The sequence below is a fragment of the Theropithecus gelada genome, chromosome 5, assembly GCF_003255815.1.
Source record: "Theropithecus gelada isolate Dixy chromosome 5, Tgel_1.0, whole genome shotgun sequence".
Classification (NCBI taxonomy): Eukaryota; Metazoa; Chordata; class Mammalia; order Primates; family Cercopithecidae; genus Theropithecus; species Theropithecus gelada.
Window position 1 is genome coordinate 154,314,916 of NC_037672.1, and position 14,673 is coordinate 154,329,588.

The 14,673-nt window shown below is 35.1% G+C and overlaps 1 protein-coding gene across 7 annotated transcripts in view; it reads left to right on the plus strand.

Moving 5' to 3' along the window:
- The window catches only part of GRIA2 (glutamate ionotropic receptor AMPA type subunit 2), a 148,661-nt gene that overhangs the window by 107,079 nt on the left and 26,909 nt on the right, over nucleotides 1-14,673 (plus strand). For all 7 annotated transcript variants that reach the window (XM_025385674.1, XM_025385671.1, XM_025385668.1 and 4 more), the window contains exons 7-11: nucleotides 10,012-10,179; nucleotides 10,442-10,546; nucleotides 11,209-11,319; nucleotides 12,880-13,086; nucleotides 13,587-13,957. In XM_025385674.1, the coding sequence (XP_025241459.1) occupies nucleotides 10,012-10,179; nucleotides 10,442-10,546; nucleotides 11,209-11,319; nucleotides 12,880-13,086; nucleotides 13,587-13,957 (962 nt within the window). The remainder of the gene's footprint in view (nucleotides 1-10,011; nucleotides 10,180-10,441; nucleotides 10,547-11,208; nucleotides 11,320-12,879; nucleotides 13,087-13,586; nucleotides 13,958-14,673) is intronic.

The window sequence follows — 14,673 nt, forward strand, 5'->3', positions numbered from 1 at the left end:
TATTGAGAGCAGAGTTAAGATTAAAACCTGACTAAGGGTAGTTTAAAGAGTGAGTGGGTTGAAAGTTAAGCTGGTGATCACATTCTTTATGAAAATTAAGAGCAAAAGTTGAAAAATTGTATAGTAATTTTGTTTGTGAATTATAAAGCAATTGTATATGAACCAGGCAGGACAGTGTTATTTCAGTTTCCCCCACAGTTGTACGTGAGTATGCATCACAGAGATGTTGTTTGATGATAGATGCATGTCTGTCTATGAGATTGGTCCTAGAAAAGGAGGAGAAATTTTGAAGTTCTTTACTTTGGGGTTTATAAATGGATCTTTTAATTTTTAAGTCAATTTTGTAAAAGCGTTCCATAGGATTTTAAAGAATAACACCAAGTTGGTTTTTTTTTTTTTTTTAAAACGAGGTGACTTCCTGTTTGGTGACTTTAGTTGAGATTCAGTGTTTGTACTGTTTATATCATGGAGGTACTTTTCATGTAACTGACTTCTGAGCAGGTAGATGGACACCCAGAGCCTTAGTTGATGTCAGCGTATGTATCCATCTGTGCCTAGAAGAGGTCTAACTGCCGATCCCATTCTGTGTAATTGCAGGCTTCCATCCATTCAGAGATGGTGCCATGTAAGTTCTCTGATGGAGTGGATGTTATCCTCAAATGGAGCCAGCATGCTCCTTTTGAATACTCTGTTGGTCATTGTGTTGCCCCCCACTACTGCCTGTTGGGAGAAGGATGAAAGCAAAATGAAATTATGTCTTTCTCCTAGAAGTCATGTCATGATTCAAGTTCATGTGTCTTGCATTAAAATGCAAGATGTATTTGCGGTATGAGAGATGTTTGGCAATGCATTCTGTTAAAAATTTTGCCAAAACCTAGTGCCAGATTTCACTGAGTTGAGAACCTACATTGTGACCTTCCTTGCTCCCTTCCTGCTGTAAGCATTTCCCCTTCAAAGTGCCTCCCTTTCGATGGCTTCTGCCCATTTTCAGAGATATCATTATGCTCCTTCATTGTGAGGTGTTTCAAAGAACCTAGACTAATGTGTTTTAAAATTTAGGCTGTGAATCACTACTTGACCCTGAGTCCAGGATTCTCATCTACACAATGCAGTAATGATCATTAATTCCCAGGTTGCTGTGAGGATTAAATAACACTTGCAAAGGGCTAGCACAGCTTTGGAAACATAGGTGCCTATAAGGGCTAATTTGTTTTCCCAGCCATTTTCTAAAATGAGAGAATGTCAGCCAATTTCAAAGGTGTATTCCAACTTTAACATTTTGTAATCCCCCTAACTCCACCCAGAGGCATATTTTATGAGGTCCCTGAAGCTTGATAAAAATTACTGGAAATCTGTGGGGAGAATGTGTTTGGGGAGGGAGTTTATCCTAACACAGAAATGTATTGCTTATGTACTAAAGTCCAAAAACTAAATATAAAGAAATGAAAAACGTGTGAATCCTGTCTTTGAGAATTCAGTCTAAAGAAGGAGACAAACATATCAATCAGCAAATATAATAAACTGATAAAATATGCCAATTTCTTGGCCATGATTTTGACAATGATTAGAAGGAAGGTCAAGGAAGGCTTTTGTGGGAGGGATGTCTGTGCAAGGCTTTGCACATGGTTGAGAAGGAAGAAAAATAAGGGAAGTTGCTTGGGGAAGTTCTAAATGTACAGAGACTCGAAGTAATGCAACAGCGTGACAGATCCAGGGAACTTCACATGTGTTGCTACTGCAAAAATGTAAATATTTGGGACCAGTGAGTGGGGGCATGTTATGGAAGTTGCAAGAGGTAAGGTCCTTCAATTGTCAACAGATGTGGAAGGTAGTAAGGACAAGACAATGCTTTCATAATTATTTTTGCTTCCAGACAGAAGAAAGGAAGAAAAACTATATAAGAGATTATATAGCATCTTCTAAATATAAACAAGGAACATAGTCTCAATGTATTATTTGCTTACAGAAAGGGAGCAAAATATTTCTAATGAGATTATTTACAATGAGGTTATGTCCTTTGATGTTGCCTTTTGGATGATTGATTGAATCGGGTACATTGCCTGATAAGTTCTTATCACATTTTACTACTCAACAATAAAAACTAGTGCTATTGGTATAAAAATCTATAAAAATACAGTTCAATATGTCAAATTATTTCATAGTTAGGGTTTAGGAATTATAGAAATTGTATCAACTTGTGGGAGTAATAAATAAATGACTGTTCAACGTTTTCATCTTCCCCTAAAGTTAAATCAGCTTCCAAAGTTTTCAAATTAAAATAAATTTTATTCAGCAAGTAAAATCTTAAATAAGGTTTAATATTTAACATATTTTAATAACCACCAAGTATAAATTACAATGTTTAAATTTCCTCAGTCTTACATAGTATACAAAAAATAACTTAAGTCGTGGCACTGAAATTTTAGGTCTGACACTAATTTGCTATTTGGGGCAACATTCATTCATTCATTTATTAATTCATTTATTTACTCGACACATATTTATTGTCTACTCCACAGCAGGCATTGTTCTAGGTGTCAGAGAAAAGGCAAAGTTCTGGTCCTCAAGGAGATTACAGTCTTCAGACTAGAAACCAACAATTACTTTGTAGCATTGATAGAAGTTGTCATATTGCTATCTTAAACCTATATATTCAAAACTAAACTTTAGATTTTCCTCTACTACTTCCTCCTCAGCCTCTGGAGACTATTCCTTCAACAGTCTTTCTTATCCCGGTTGATGGCAACTACATCTTTCAGTTATTGCTTAGACTAAAATCTTGGTCTTTACCCTTCTCTTTCTCTTGTAACATACATTCTATGTATCAGAAAACCCCATTAGCACTGCCTCACTTCTTACCACCTTCTCTGCAACCAACTAAATCCAGCTACCTTCATAAGGTTATTGCAACAGTCTCTAAAATTGATTTCCCTCCGGTCAGCCCTGCCCCTGTTATCTTCCATCTTTGTGATCCTTTTAAAGTATATATAGATTATATTGTCGTTCTCTTCCAAATGCTCTAATGTCTCTCCATTTCACTTGGAGTAAAAAGTCAAAGTCATCCTGTTGTCTTATGAGGACCTGTCACCCAGTCCCATGGAACCACATCTCTGTGCAGTGGCTCACTCTGTTTCAGCTACATTGGCCTCCTTGCTGTTCCTCAACCAACCCAAGCACCTTCCTACTTCAGGGCCTTTGAACTGGCTATTTTTTCTTCTTGACTGTTGTCCCCTTAAATATTTGCATGGCCAAGTCTCCTGCACTCCTTAAATCTCTTTCAAATCCTGTCTTCTCATGCAAGGCAATAGTAGGCTATGTATTTAAAACTGCAATCTTGCCACCATCAGAGTTTGTGTATCACCCTTTCCCTGATCCAGCTTTCCCAATTCTTACCTTTTAGTTTACTGTTCTTTTTTTTTTTTAACATTTAAACTCTTTTTATGATGGACATTTCAAACACACATAAAGGTAGAAAAGTGTAATAATCTCCATATACCCACCATCCAACTTGCCAACGTTTTGCCAATCTTGTGTTCAGTTTTAAAAGAAGCTTACTAGTTTACTGTTCTTATCATTTATGTATTCATTGCATTGATAATTATCTCCTCCTACTTGAAAGTAAGTGCCATTTAAAAAAAAATTCATCGAGGTATCCCAGACTCCTAGAATAAATCCTCACACCTGGTAACCATCTAATAGAGACTTCATGAATCAACAAATAGAGAAAAGCAAAGGTACTCTGGTATCACCTATGAGAAGCTCCTAATCCTAATTCTGGAGGTAAGAAAAGGCTTCTTAGAGGAAGCAATATGGAATTGGAGACCTGAGGAAGTAGGAGTTAGGAGAAAGCATAAGGAACAATTGACTCCAGATAAAGTAACTAGGATATATAACGTCTCCAGTGCAAGGAAAATATAAATATTCCCATAAGGCTAGAGGTTGAACAGAAATGATTTGAAGAAATGCTGAGAAATCATACTTTAGAACTGTACAAGATCCAGAAGAGGTTTTATGCCTTGTTGACATATTAAGGATTTTCTTGTCTAATTTAAAGAGCAACAGGGAACTACGAGAGGAGAGTGCTGATCATGGCTTTGATGCACGAAGATTACTATGACTGCCCTGATGACAAGAGATTGCAGGGAGCCCTGGTGGAGGCAGGGAAGCTTTTGGAAGATATCACAAATAATCAGACAAGAAACAATGGTTGTCTGAATTGTGGTTGTAGCATGGGGATGGAGGGAAATAGATGGATTTGTTACATCTGCCATTTCTCTTAATTTCTTCATAAATGAAATAATTGTAAAATCTGAATCATTCATAGGTAATATACTGATATAAATTCAGTCAAGAGATATTTGTAGGTTACAAATAAGCCTCTCAAAGGAAATATCTCATTTGTATCTTATTAGCCTTAAATCTCACACAGTGGTTTGCAAAGAGTAAGCACACGATAGATATTTGTAGGGATGAAGAGTAATGAATTGGAAAATATTGAATAATAAAAGGAAAAAATATGACATTATTATTGTGATGAAATATGATTTAGATTTCTGCCATAGATTTCTGCATGTGTTCTCTTGTTGAGCCCTGGCAGAAAAGCAATGAGTTCCTTTAGTTGATAAAATGTAAAGTTAATGTAGTTATCTGACCTGACCCATCACAGCACCAGGATTTACACGGGAACATTAAAACAGGCATTTTATCTTCCTTAAAAGTGTTTTTTAAAGAGAAAGAGTATAAAGATATTTCCCACTGTCTCAAAAATAATTTATGGGTATTTCTATTTTTAGACTGATTTTTATTATTTTTAATGTCTCCAACATCCTGTGAAGTATGACTAGCCATTCTACCTTGTCACATAATAACCTTTGTTCAACTTTTGTGTCTTCAGTCTCCTACTAGTGTTGAGGAATTCAACAATAATCTGTGGCTGACATTTGTGTGGCACTTTAAATAATGGCTTTCTCACAAGAATCTCATTTTATTCAGGAAACAACTTCACACGCAGACTCAAACTTTCTTAATTGCTTTCCTAAGAGAGTTATTAGGTCTGCCTGAAAATAGTATAATCTTTTTCAGTTCAGTAATTAGTGTCATGCATTAAATAGTACCCTAGTGGCCTAATAGAATTAATTCTGCTTCTTGAGTGTTTTAACTGTCCAAGCCACAGCTGGCAGACTGGCATTCACTCTTCCTAATATTACAGCATTTTGCCAACACAACCTGGAATTTTGAAATTTGACATATTAATTCCTTGTATTTTATAGTTTAAAAAGTATGTAAATGACTGAAATAAATGTATAAATTTGATATTGATAAGATTGTTTATTTTACAAACATGAATTTTAAAAATATGTATATCACAACTTTAAAGAATGTATTATTAATATTTATAATTATAATTCAGGGCACCTGGGCTCACATCTCATTTTCATATTTCTTTATCTGTAAAGGGAACAAGTGTAGGTAAACTTTTAGGTTTCCTGCAACTCTCTAATACCATGATTATGTGAAGTGCTAACTTAAGCCCTCAGTGAAACATCTGTTAACATTTCAAATTTTTGCTGAATCTCTGACATCTCCAGTGGTGCCTCTCTCTCTCAGAGATTGTAGTGACTTGTAGGTAGGCAGACCTCTTTGATCTCCAGGTGCCAAAATTGAATCCTAAATTACTCTGGACATATATATTTTGTTTTTCATAGATCATAAAAAATGAAGAACTTTCACCTTTTTATAAGATTTCTAGGAAGTAGAGAGTCAGGGAGAGGGATTTATTCAACCAACAAAATAAAAGATCTGCTCCTAAGAAAGTCTTTACCTATGACTCAATCAAAACCAGACAATGCCTTGATTTCAGCATCTTTTTTCTGTCTTGGTGAATCTGATTAGCTTTATCTGAAAATTTGAATTGTTAAGTAATCTAAAGTTTCTGAATATAAAAATCTTAATCTCTAAGTAAGATTTTCAGTAAAGATTAACAGCCAATTTGGGTAATTTAGGCAAAAATATGTTGTTTTTAATTTATTCCTTTTACATGAAGACTCTTTCTTCACAGTAGATTAAAATTATTTTATTATTCATGAAGAATAATAAAATATGTTAATTTAGGTTTCTTGCCAATGCAGCTCTCTTTTCACCCTTGGAAAATGTGATAGAGCTTGTATGCTTTTTTTATGAAGATTTTTATGCCTTTATGCAGTGAAGTTTCAAAGGGCACATATTCAATATGCTTTACAGTAAATTAAAGATGACCTTATCACAGGCAGCTCTTTTCCATAGGGTAGACTGTAGTTGAATTTGAAGTTAAGTGAATCATTTTAAGTTTATAATATATTTCTTCATACTGTTCATTTGTCTTATGGTCCTAATTGATTTGGTCACTGTTGGTTATCTTAAAAAAAAAACTTGCTTAAAATTTTTCTTATAGGTTTACTTATTTTTCCTAGAAATCATAATTTTTGACCCTCTTTTAAATTATTTTATAAAAGGATGAAACTGAGAATTAATATTGCATATGATTCTCCAGAGGAATATCATTCAATGTATAATAATTTTTTAACTAAGTAATTGAGGCTATTTTAGAAATGAGTATATAAAATGTACCAGGCCATAAAACTTTTAACATCCAAAAATATGTTACATAAAACACTATTCTTATGTAAAATAATTGATGTTTAGAAATTTCAAAATTGGTAATCAATTTGGGAAATACTGATTAAACAGTTAAACTGTTATTGCAGGATTTCTGAGGGTCTATAATATGTCAATGTGAAAATCATTTTCTGTACTTATTAGATCACAGAACCCTTTTGTGTGGAGTGAGATAGGGTTTTCAAAACATTGTAAAAACAAACAGTTTTGCATCAAGATAGATAGTAACAAAAGAAGAAAAGAATGCAAACCTACTGGTCAATAACTTACATATGTAACATATTTTACAACTCATCAAGCTTCTCATTTACTATACATCTACTTATTTGATACAGTATTTGCCAAATAAAGTAACTAACCATCCCAGTGTACCCGGGATTGAAAAGATTCCTGGGACTCAAGACTTTTCCTTGCAATATTGTGACAGTCGAGGAAAACCAGGGCAATTGGTCATCATAATTACCTCGGAATCACAGAGATCTGGATTCAAATCCACTTTTGCCACACATTTTTTGTGAAGCTGGGTAAAATGAAAGTTTATAACTTGGAATCTTCAGCTATAGAATTGGAATAAAAACAGTTGTGGCATAGGGTTTTTTAGATCTACTGGGAAACTGTCTATCTCCGGCTTGTCACGAAGAGAACTAGGTAAACATGAATATTTTTCCCTACCTTCCTTTTCAACACTCTTATAACATAGACAGAAGAAGCATTGCTCTCGTTATTTTACTAAACAACCTAGACAATAAGACTTTAGTTCACTTGCCAAAGGCAACAGAAGAGGAAGTAGGAAAATCTGGGCTTGAGCCCTGTCTTCTGATGCTAAATGCACTGCTTTCTAAACTATAGTCAACTAATTCAAGTGGTAAAGGAAACTTCTGACAGTGGTCATTCATAGGAAATGTCATAACACTTTAATAGTACTTAAATTTTAGTATTTTTCTTTGAATATATATTTTTAAATTTTATTATGGTATGGATACTATGTTTAGAAAAAGGTGCCGTTGTTGCGATAACCCATGAAAATTTGTGCTGTAGCCTACTTATCCTCTTTTGTGTTCATTAAATTTGAGATATACACAGAACTTCTTTTCATTCCCCCCTTTTTTGGTGTTAGAACACTGTTTTCTCGTATCAGAGATTACAGTAATGTATTATTGATTGGTTTGGCTGATGACTCTTGGACATAACAAACATGTCTAAAATGCATATTTTATTTTATTTTTGTAAACTAAGTCTCAATAAATACACATTTAAAGCAAAGTAAAAAGCACATTTGGAAAATGGACCGTAAAAAATGATTTCCCAGATTTATTCTTAATGTGTGGCTATGATGTGATTGTGATATAGCACTGCAAAGCAAAATGGTCCCCCACTGAAATATGAATTTCCAACTCAGCTGAGGGATTTCACAGAACATAAACATAGGGGCAGAAATGAAGCATTTGCTTTCAAAGAAGGAGATAGTTACATTGTCATCATGATCCTTTCAAATTAATTTACATCTAGTTTAATGAATGGTAGAATAAAACTGAAATATTTAACTATCCAATCAAAAATGTGAACATATTTGTTTAGAAAAATAAATGAGCCATACATGCAGAACATAAGCAGAAAGGAACTCTGGATACAGAAGCTGTTGATTTTCTCTCAGCCCGATATTGTGTTTCTATGATTGTGACTTTTAATTTAAAATGGTAATAGGCTCAAGACTTGATTAGTTTTGAGCATTTGAAAAAGGTTGAAAGGATTTTTACTCTTAATGTGTGCTTACTCTGAATCATATTCATAATATGCTACATGGATCTAAATGCTTTCAATTCATTCAAGCTAATCATATTTTTTAAATGTAGTTAACCAACATCTGTAGACCTCAAACACATTTAGTAGACGGCTTTATAGCTTTCCCCTAGTAATGTGAGCAAGCTAAGTAAAAAATGTTGGCTTTTAGCTATTATCACTATTTCCATACAAACCGCAATATTTCAATTTAGGTTACATTTCTTTTTCAGAGACCTAGACATTATTGTAAGAATTATTTTGGCAATAAACTTATCTTTGTATAAAAAACAAATTAATGTTTTTTTCCTTTAGAATAGAAACAAACATACAAGAGAAGCAGATATAACTTGATGTGATATTTCTTATTTGCTTCAAGAAGTCGTTTCTTAAGTAGATGTCCTGTATTGTCATCTCAGGTGAACAACAGAGTATGGGGAGCTTAGTGGTTTTACTGTTAGATGGCTTGTCTTTTTTCAATGACAAGGAAGGCAAGGTTTTCAGCAGGAATTTAGAGAAAGAGAAGTGTGTGGAGGTCAGGGTATTTGGAGAAGACAAAGATGAAATTATCATTTTTGAGAGTGGAAGACCTGAAATACTAAGGAACTGAGTAGAATTCGTGGGGAATGCTGAGTGCCTGTTTTGGATTGGTGATCAAGAATTTAGCATGTCACAAAGTCAGTATGGTACAGTATTGCATTTCTTTCTCCCAAGCTTCACCGTACTTTTAGTACCTACAGATTGAAAAATAATGACAGAAATTTTCTCAGCATTCAGTAAAACTTTAATGTCGAAATGTAATTAATCATTAACTGACAGCATCATCCATTTGGCAAATGGTAATATATATACATGCACATGCTACTACTTACCCAGACACTGACAATGCCTGGAACACATGTAGTGTTAATCTGCTTGGTCCTAGAAAATGTAATAATTCTGCTGTCTCATTGGAATCTGAACACCATAAGCTTTGAACTAATGTTATCATAGACTGTTGAAGCATGGAGGCATGGGGGCATAGAAATTATGAAGTTTTGTGGTTCTTCTACTTGATTACCAGAATCACCTAGGGGATCTTAAGTAGACACCCCTAAAACCACTGCAGATCAGTGTGAGCATGACCAGGGTTGAATTAGAGACTAAGAATCCTGAAACTAATTCATATTCCTTCTGCATTGACAAATGTATTTCTCATTAGACTGTAAAGAAATATTAATTGTTAATCTTATAGTTTTGTATATCACCATAGCAGGCTATAAAGTGAGGCTGTAACAAGAAGCAGGTTAGAAAAAAAAGAAAAATAAACATTGACACAATTATTATGAAAAGGTCTCACCTGAAACAGCTGAGATATTAACATAATAGAACATGTTTAGAGTCAAAAGCACATTTCAAAGTCCCCATGTTTTGTAATGCTTCTGTTCGATTCTTAGGTTTCTAGATGCAGAAATTGTGTTTAAATTATTGGAGTTTTAGATGGTATTGTGTGCTGAGCAACGGCAGTCTTGGTTGCTGGTGTGCAGTGAGTTTCCGAATTTTCTCCCGTTCTGATGAAATGTGTGTGATCCTTTGCAGTATACTTCTGCTCTGACCTATGATGCCGTTCAAGTGATGACTGAAGCCTTCCGCAACCTAAGGAAGCAGAGAATTGAAATCTCCCGAAGGGGGAATGCGGGAGACTGTCTGGCAAACCCAGCGGTGCCCTGGGGACAAGGTGTAGAAATAGAAAGGGCCCTCAAACAGGTCAGTTACTCAAAATAATCATTAACATGACTTAATATGGCCATTAATGTTTTCTTCCTGCTGAATTAGTCACCTTTGTCTTATTCCTTATGTCTAACATGCAGACAATGTTCTTTCCTAACAACGCAAAGGTAGGTTGAAGAGAGAAACAAACCTTATTGATGTAGTTTTCTTGACTTCAGCTGGTGAAAGTAATCTGTACAGTGTATATATTTAGATGAAGTAAATAGATAACTCTGCTCCTTTCCCATTTCTTCATTAGGTTCAGGTTGAAGGTCTCTCAGGAAATATTAAGTTTGACCAGAATGGAAAAAGAATAAACTATACAATTAACATCATGGAGCTCAAAACTAATGGGCCCCGGAAGGTAAATCCTTAGTGATTTAAAGGCAGTTCTAAGTGAGGAGGTGAGTTAGCTAGCCTATGAGTTCACGCTTCCAGAGAGTTCTGGAGATGTGTATTCACATAGAGTTTAATGACTTCCAGAAACAGATGTATTTTGAAGTTGTTTTTTTTTCCTAAAGTCTGTTTATTTCTGGTAAGTAACATTGAACTATAATTTTAAAAATAATTCGTAGGTAGAGCTGTTGAACTTTAATTTTTTGGACTGAAGTGGAAGTCTTTAATGAAAAGAGAAAGAACTATTGTTGAAGGTTTATGGTTCAGAAGAAAAAAAAGTAGCTGGTGCAAAGACGCATGTAACTGTTCAATTCAACATCACCCTTTTAGCTGTTTAGGCTAAAATGCCATTATTTGGATTTTAATTACATTTCTATATGACCACTCCCAAACAATTACTCTTAGAGAATATGAAAAGTGAATATGAAAAAACAAGTCATTTTTAACAATTTTTTTTATACTTCCTTTTATTCCTGTTAGATTCACATATATAAAAGACATTTCTGTTTAGAACAAGCCCAGTAAATGTGGGTCTAATTTCAGACTGAGACATGGCTTTGAAAATAATTAAATGCTTTGCTAATAGACAAGTCATTTATCCATATGTCTGTCTGCTGTAACCTTTTCCAGATTGGCTACTGGAGTGAAGTGGACAAAATGGTTGTTACTCTTACTGAGCTCCCTTCTGGAAATGACACCTCTGGGCTTGAGAATAAGACTGTTGTTGTCACCACAATTTTGGTAATTTGCTACATATGCCTATGTTTTACTTTGTATTTTCTTATGGATAATGTCTGCGGGAGTAGCTATTTATATTTTAGGAAAATAATACCTGTTTTGCTTCTTTTGCAATGTTTTAATCATTTACTGCATATTTACTCTGTTAAAAGGAATACACAAGATCTAGCTAAAGCATTCAAAATGTTCCTGATTTTCTTTAAGGAAGGCTACAGTTTAACTACACAGATAATTCCTTCCCTGGTGCTTACATCGGTGAACAATTGGGGAATGTCTTGAAGAGTGTTCCTCATATTTCTGCGAGTTCTTCACCTTTCCATTCCCACCCAATACTGTGTAAATTCTTTTTTTCCATTTGGTACGTGATTTCATGATGATGTTGAGTTGTCTTTATTCTATCTAAGGAAAGATGATCTCCTTAAAGACAAGGATTATTTCCCTTCTTTTCACTCCAAGTTTCAGCACTGGTTGGCACATAGCTAGTACACAATCAATGCATATTGAATGAATAAGGAAAAATTGAACTGGATCTTCAACACCCAGGCTTTGGATAGATGGAAGAGAGATGTGGATCACCACGGCAAGCTGTTGGTGAAATGAAATGGAGAAAATGGTGTTTGTTATAGGACAGGACTTTGTGACAAAACTATTTCATTTTATTTTCTTTTACAAAAAAAAAAAAAAAGGTCTTAACAGTGAAGTTGTAAATTTGTGTGATTTATTCTCCTAACAATGCTGAGAGCAGATATAGATAGATTGATAAGGGATTTGAATTAAAACATTGGTAAGCAATTGAAAATCTCCTGATAGGTGCAAATTAGACATTTGAGGATTTTTGCCTTTATCATGCCATTGAGAGGAACTATCTCATTGAGACTCCAAATATCCTCGGTGCCACTTTCCAATGGAGAATATTGGACTGTGTTGATTCATTTTTTTCTTGCTTCCTTTTTCTTATGTTTACAGGGGGAAGCTACTCTCTAGCTATCCTTGTAGCATCATTCTAGGATATTGTATCTCACAGATGAAGTGAGACCTGAAGCCTGCGGGGGTAGAATCAGTACATCATCATGACAATGATCGTTTCAGTCTGTGTATCACTGGCCATGAACCTGATTTCCACATGAACCTTATCTTTGGGACAGCAGTGACACAGGGTTTTGGGTGAATGCTGGTTTGGGGATTGGCATAACCTTAATCAAGGATAAGGGTTTGGTGAATCCAAACTGGAATAAAATAGGTGTCGAGCAGTAATATTTTGCTCTAAGTCCTAATAATTACAAATATGGCTAGAGAACATACAAAGAGTTTGTGATTTTGAGTATCTTGTTCACTCGGTATGGTTACGTACAAGCCATCTTAATGAAAATAATGATAAACATACAGAGATTTTTTTGGGGAAGCATTATACTTAAATTATTCTTCTACTGTTGTGTGTTCACAATCTATATTCTTCATTCACTCTGGCTAACAGGTAATAATTAAACCAGAAGATTTGATTCAATGAGAGTACATAATTAACACAGATATTTTAATCAGCTAAAGCAAAGTCTTTTCATATAGGAATCTCCATATGTTATGATGAAGAAAAATCATGAAATGCTTGAAGGCAATGAGCGCTATGAGGGCTACTGTGTTGACCTGGCTGCAGAAATCGCCAAACATTGTGGGTTCAAGTACAAGCTGACGATTGTTGGTGATGGCAAGTATGGGGCCAGGGATGCAGACACGAAAATTTGGAATGGGATGGTTGGAGAACTTGTATATGGGGTAAGTATAGCTCTTCTCATAGATAAAGTCATTCAATTTGAATTGTTGTTGACAGACTGCTTCCTCTCCCTGTGAAGTATCTATGTCTGAGGTTGTCGATTTCCCACATTACTCTAGAAACATTATCTTGTTGATTTGTGAACATCTGAAAGATTAAGATTGAAGCCAGAAGTAGACATGTAGATTAACTGAGACAATCATTACATCTCTCTTGAAGCATATGGGCCATATGTATTGTCAAAAGGCTGCAAATGCAGAGATGCAGTGCAGATGTGTAATGATCATAGTCAAGCCAGATGGGTATACTGTGTATTCATAAAGAGGAGGGGCATTGGGGGAATAATTCCCTTTTGTTCATTCTTTACTGGGACTATACCAGGGAAAGAATTATTGCGATTTCTCTGATTTCCTCTCCTTTTTCTTTGATCCAGTGACATAACCACGATTCCCTTTTCACCATGACTCCAGGTACTATTACTTTCCTTTTTTTTCCCTTACAGAAAGCTGATATTGCAATTGCTCCATTAACTATTACCCTTGTGAGAGAAGAGGTGATTGACTTCTCAAAGCCCTTCATGAGCCTCGGGATATCTATCATGATCAAGAAGCCTCAGAAGTCCAAACCAGGAGTGTTTTCCTTTCTTGATCCTTTAGCCTATGAGATCTGGATGTGCATTGTTTTTGCCTACATTGGGGTCAGTGTAGTTTTATTCCTGGTCAGCAGATTTAGCCCCTACGAGTGGCACACTGAGGAGTTTGAAGATGGAAGAGAAACACAAAGTAGTGAATCAACTAATGAATTTGGGATTTTTAATAGTCTCTGGTTTTCCTTGGGTGCCTTTATGCAGCAAGGATGCGATATTTCGCCAAGGTTGGTTACTCACCTGCTTCAACTTTGTGCATTTTAGGTCTCAAGTGGACATTCATGGTGTTTATGAATTCACTCTAAAGAAGTTACCAGCTGCCGACTTCCTGTCCAAGTGGTTTAAGACACTTAAAGGACATCCTCTTAGCTTCGGCATAAGTCTGTGAAATATATGAACAATGTTCTGCGAATGTTGCTCATCTATTTCCCTGGTGAAATTATACACACCATGGAGAGGCTATAAAATGCATAAGGTTCCTATCATTCCATGCCTTCTTGGAGGGGTACCGTGTTTTTGCTGCATATTCTCATTTTACAGTCATCTGTGTGTTGATGCACAGACCTGTATATGGGAAAATGGGCAACGTTATTTATTAACTGCAAAAGTAACACCTTGTTAGATAAAACTTCATTGGCACACATCTCATCTCTTTTATTTTCCCATCATTAGCTCATGGAAATGGTATGGGAGAGATATTATAAAATTTTGTTTTTCTAGGTGAGGTTACTGGATTAATATAATAGCATATTTTCAAGTACCCACAAATGCCTGGAAGGGACTAATCAGTCATTAAAAAAACCTATCCATATCGAATGGTAATACACACACATCATGGAATAAACTCACCTACCTTTAATCTCATTATGATATGTTAAATCCCTGCACTAGAATGCCTAATTATAATGAATCTACCACAAAGTGCCTATTGATTTTATTCATG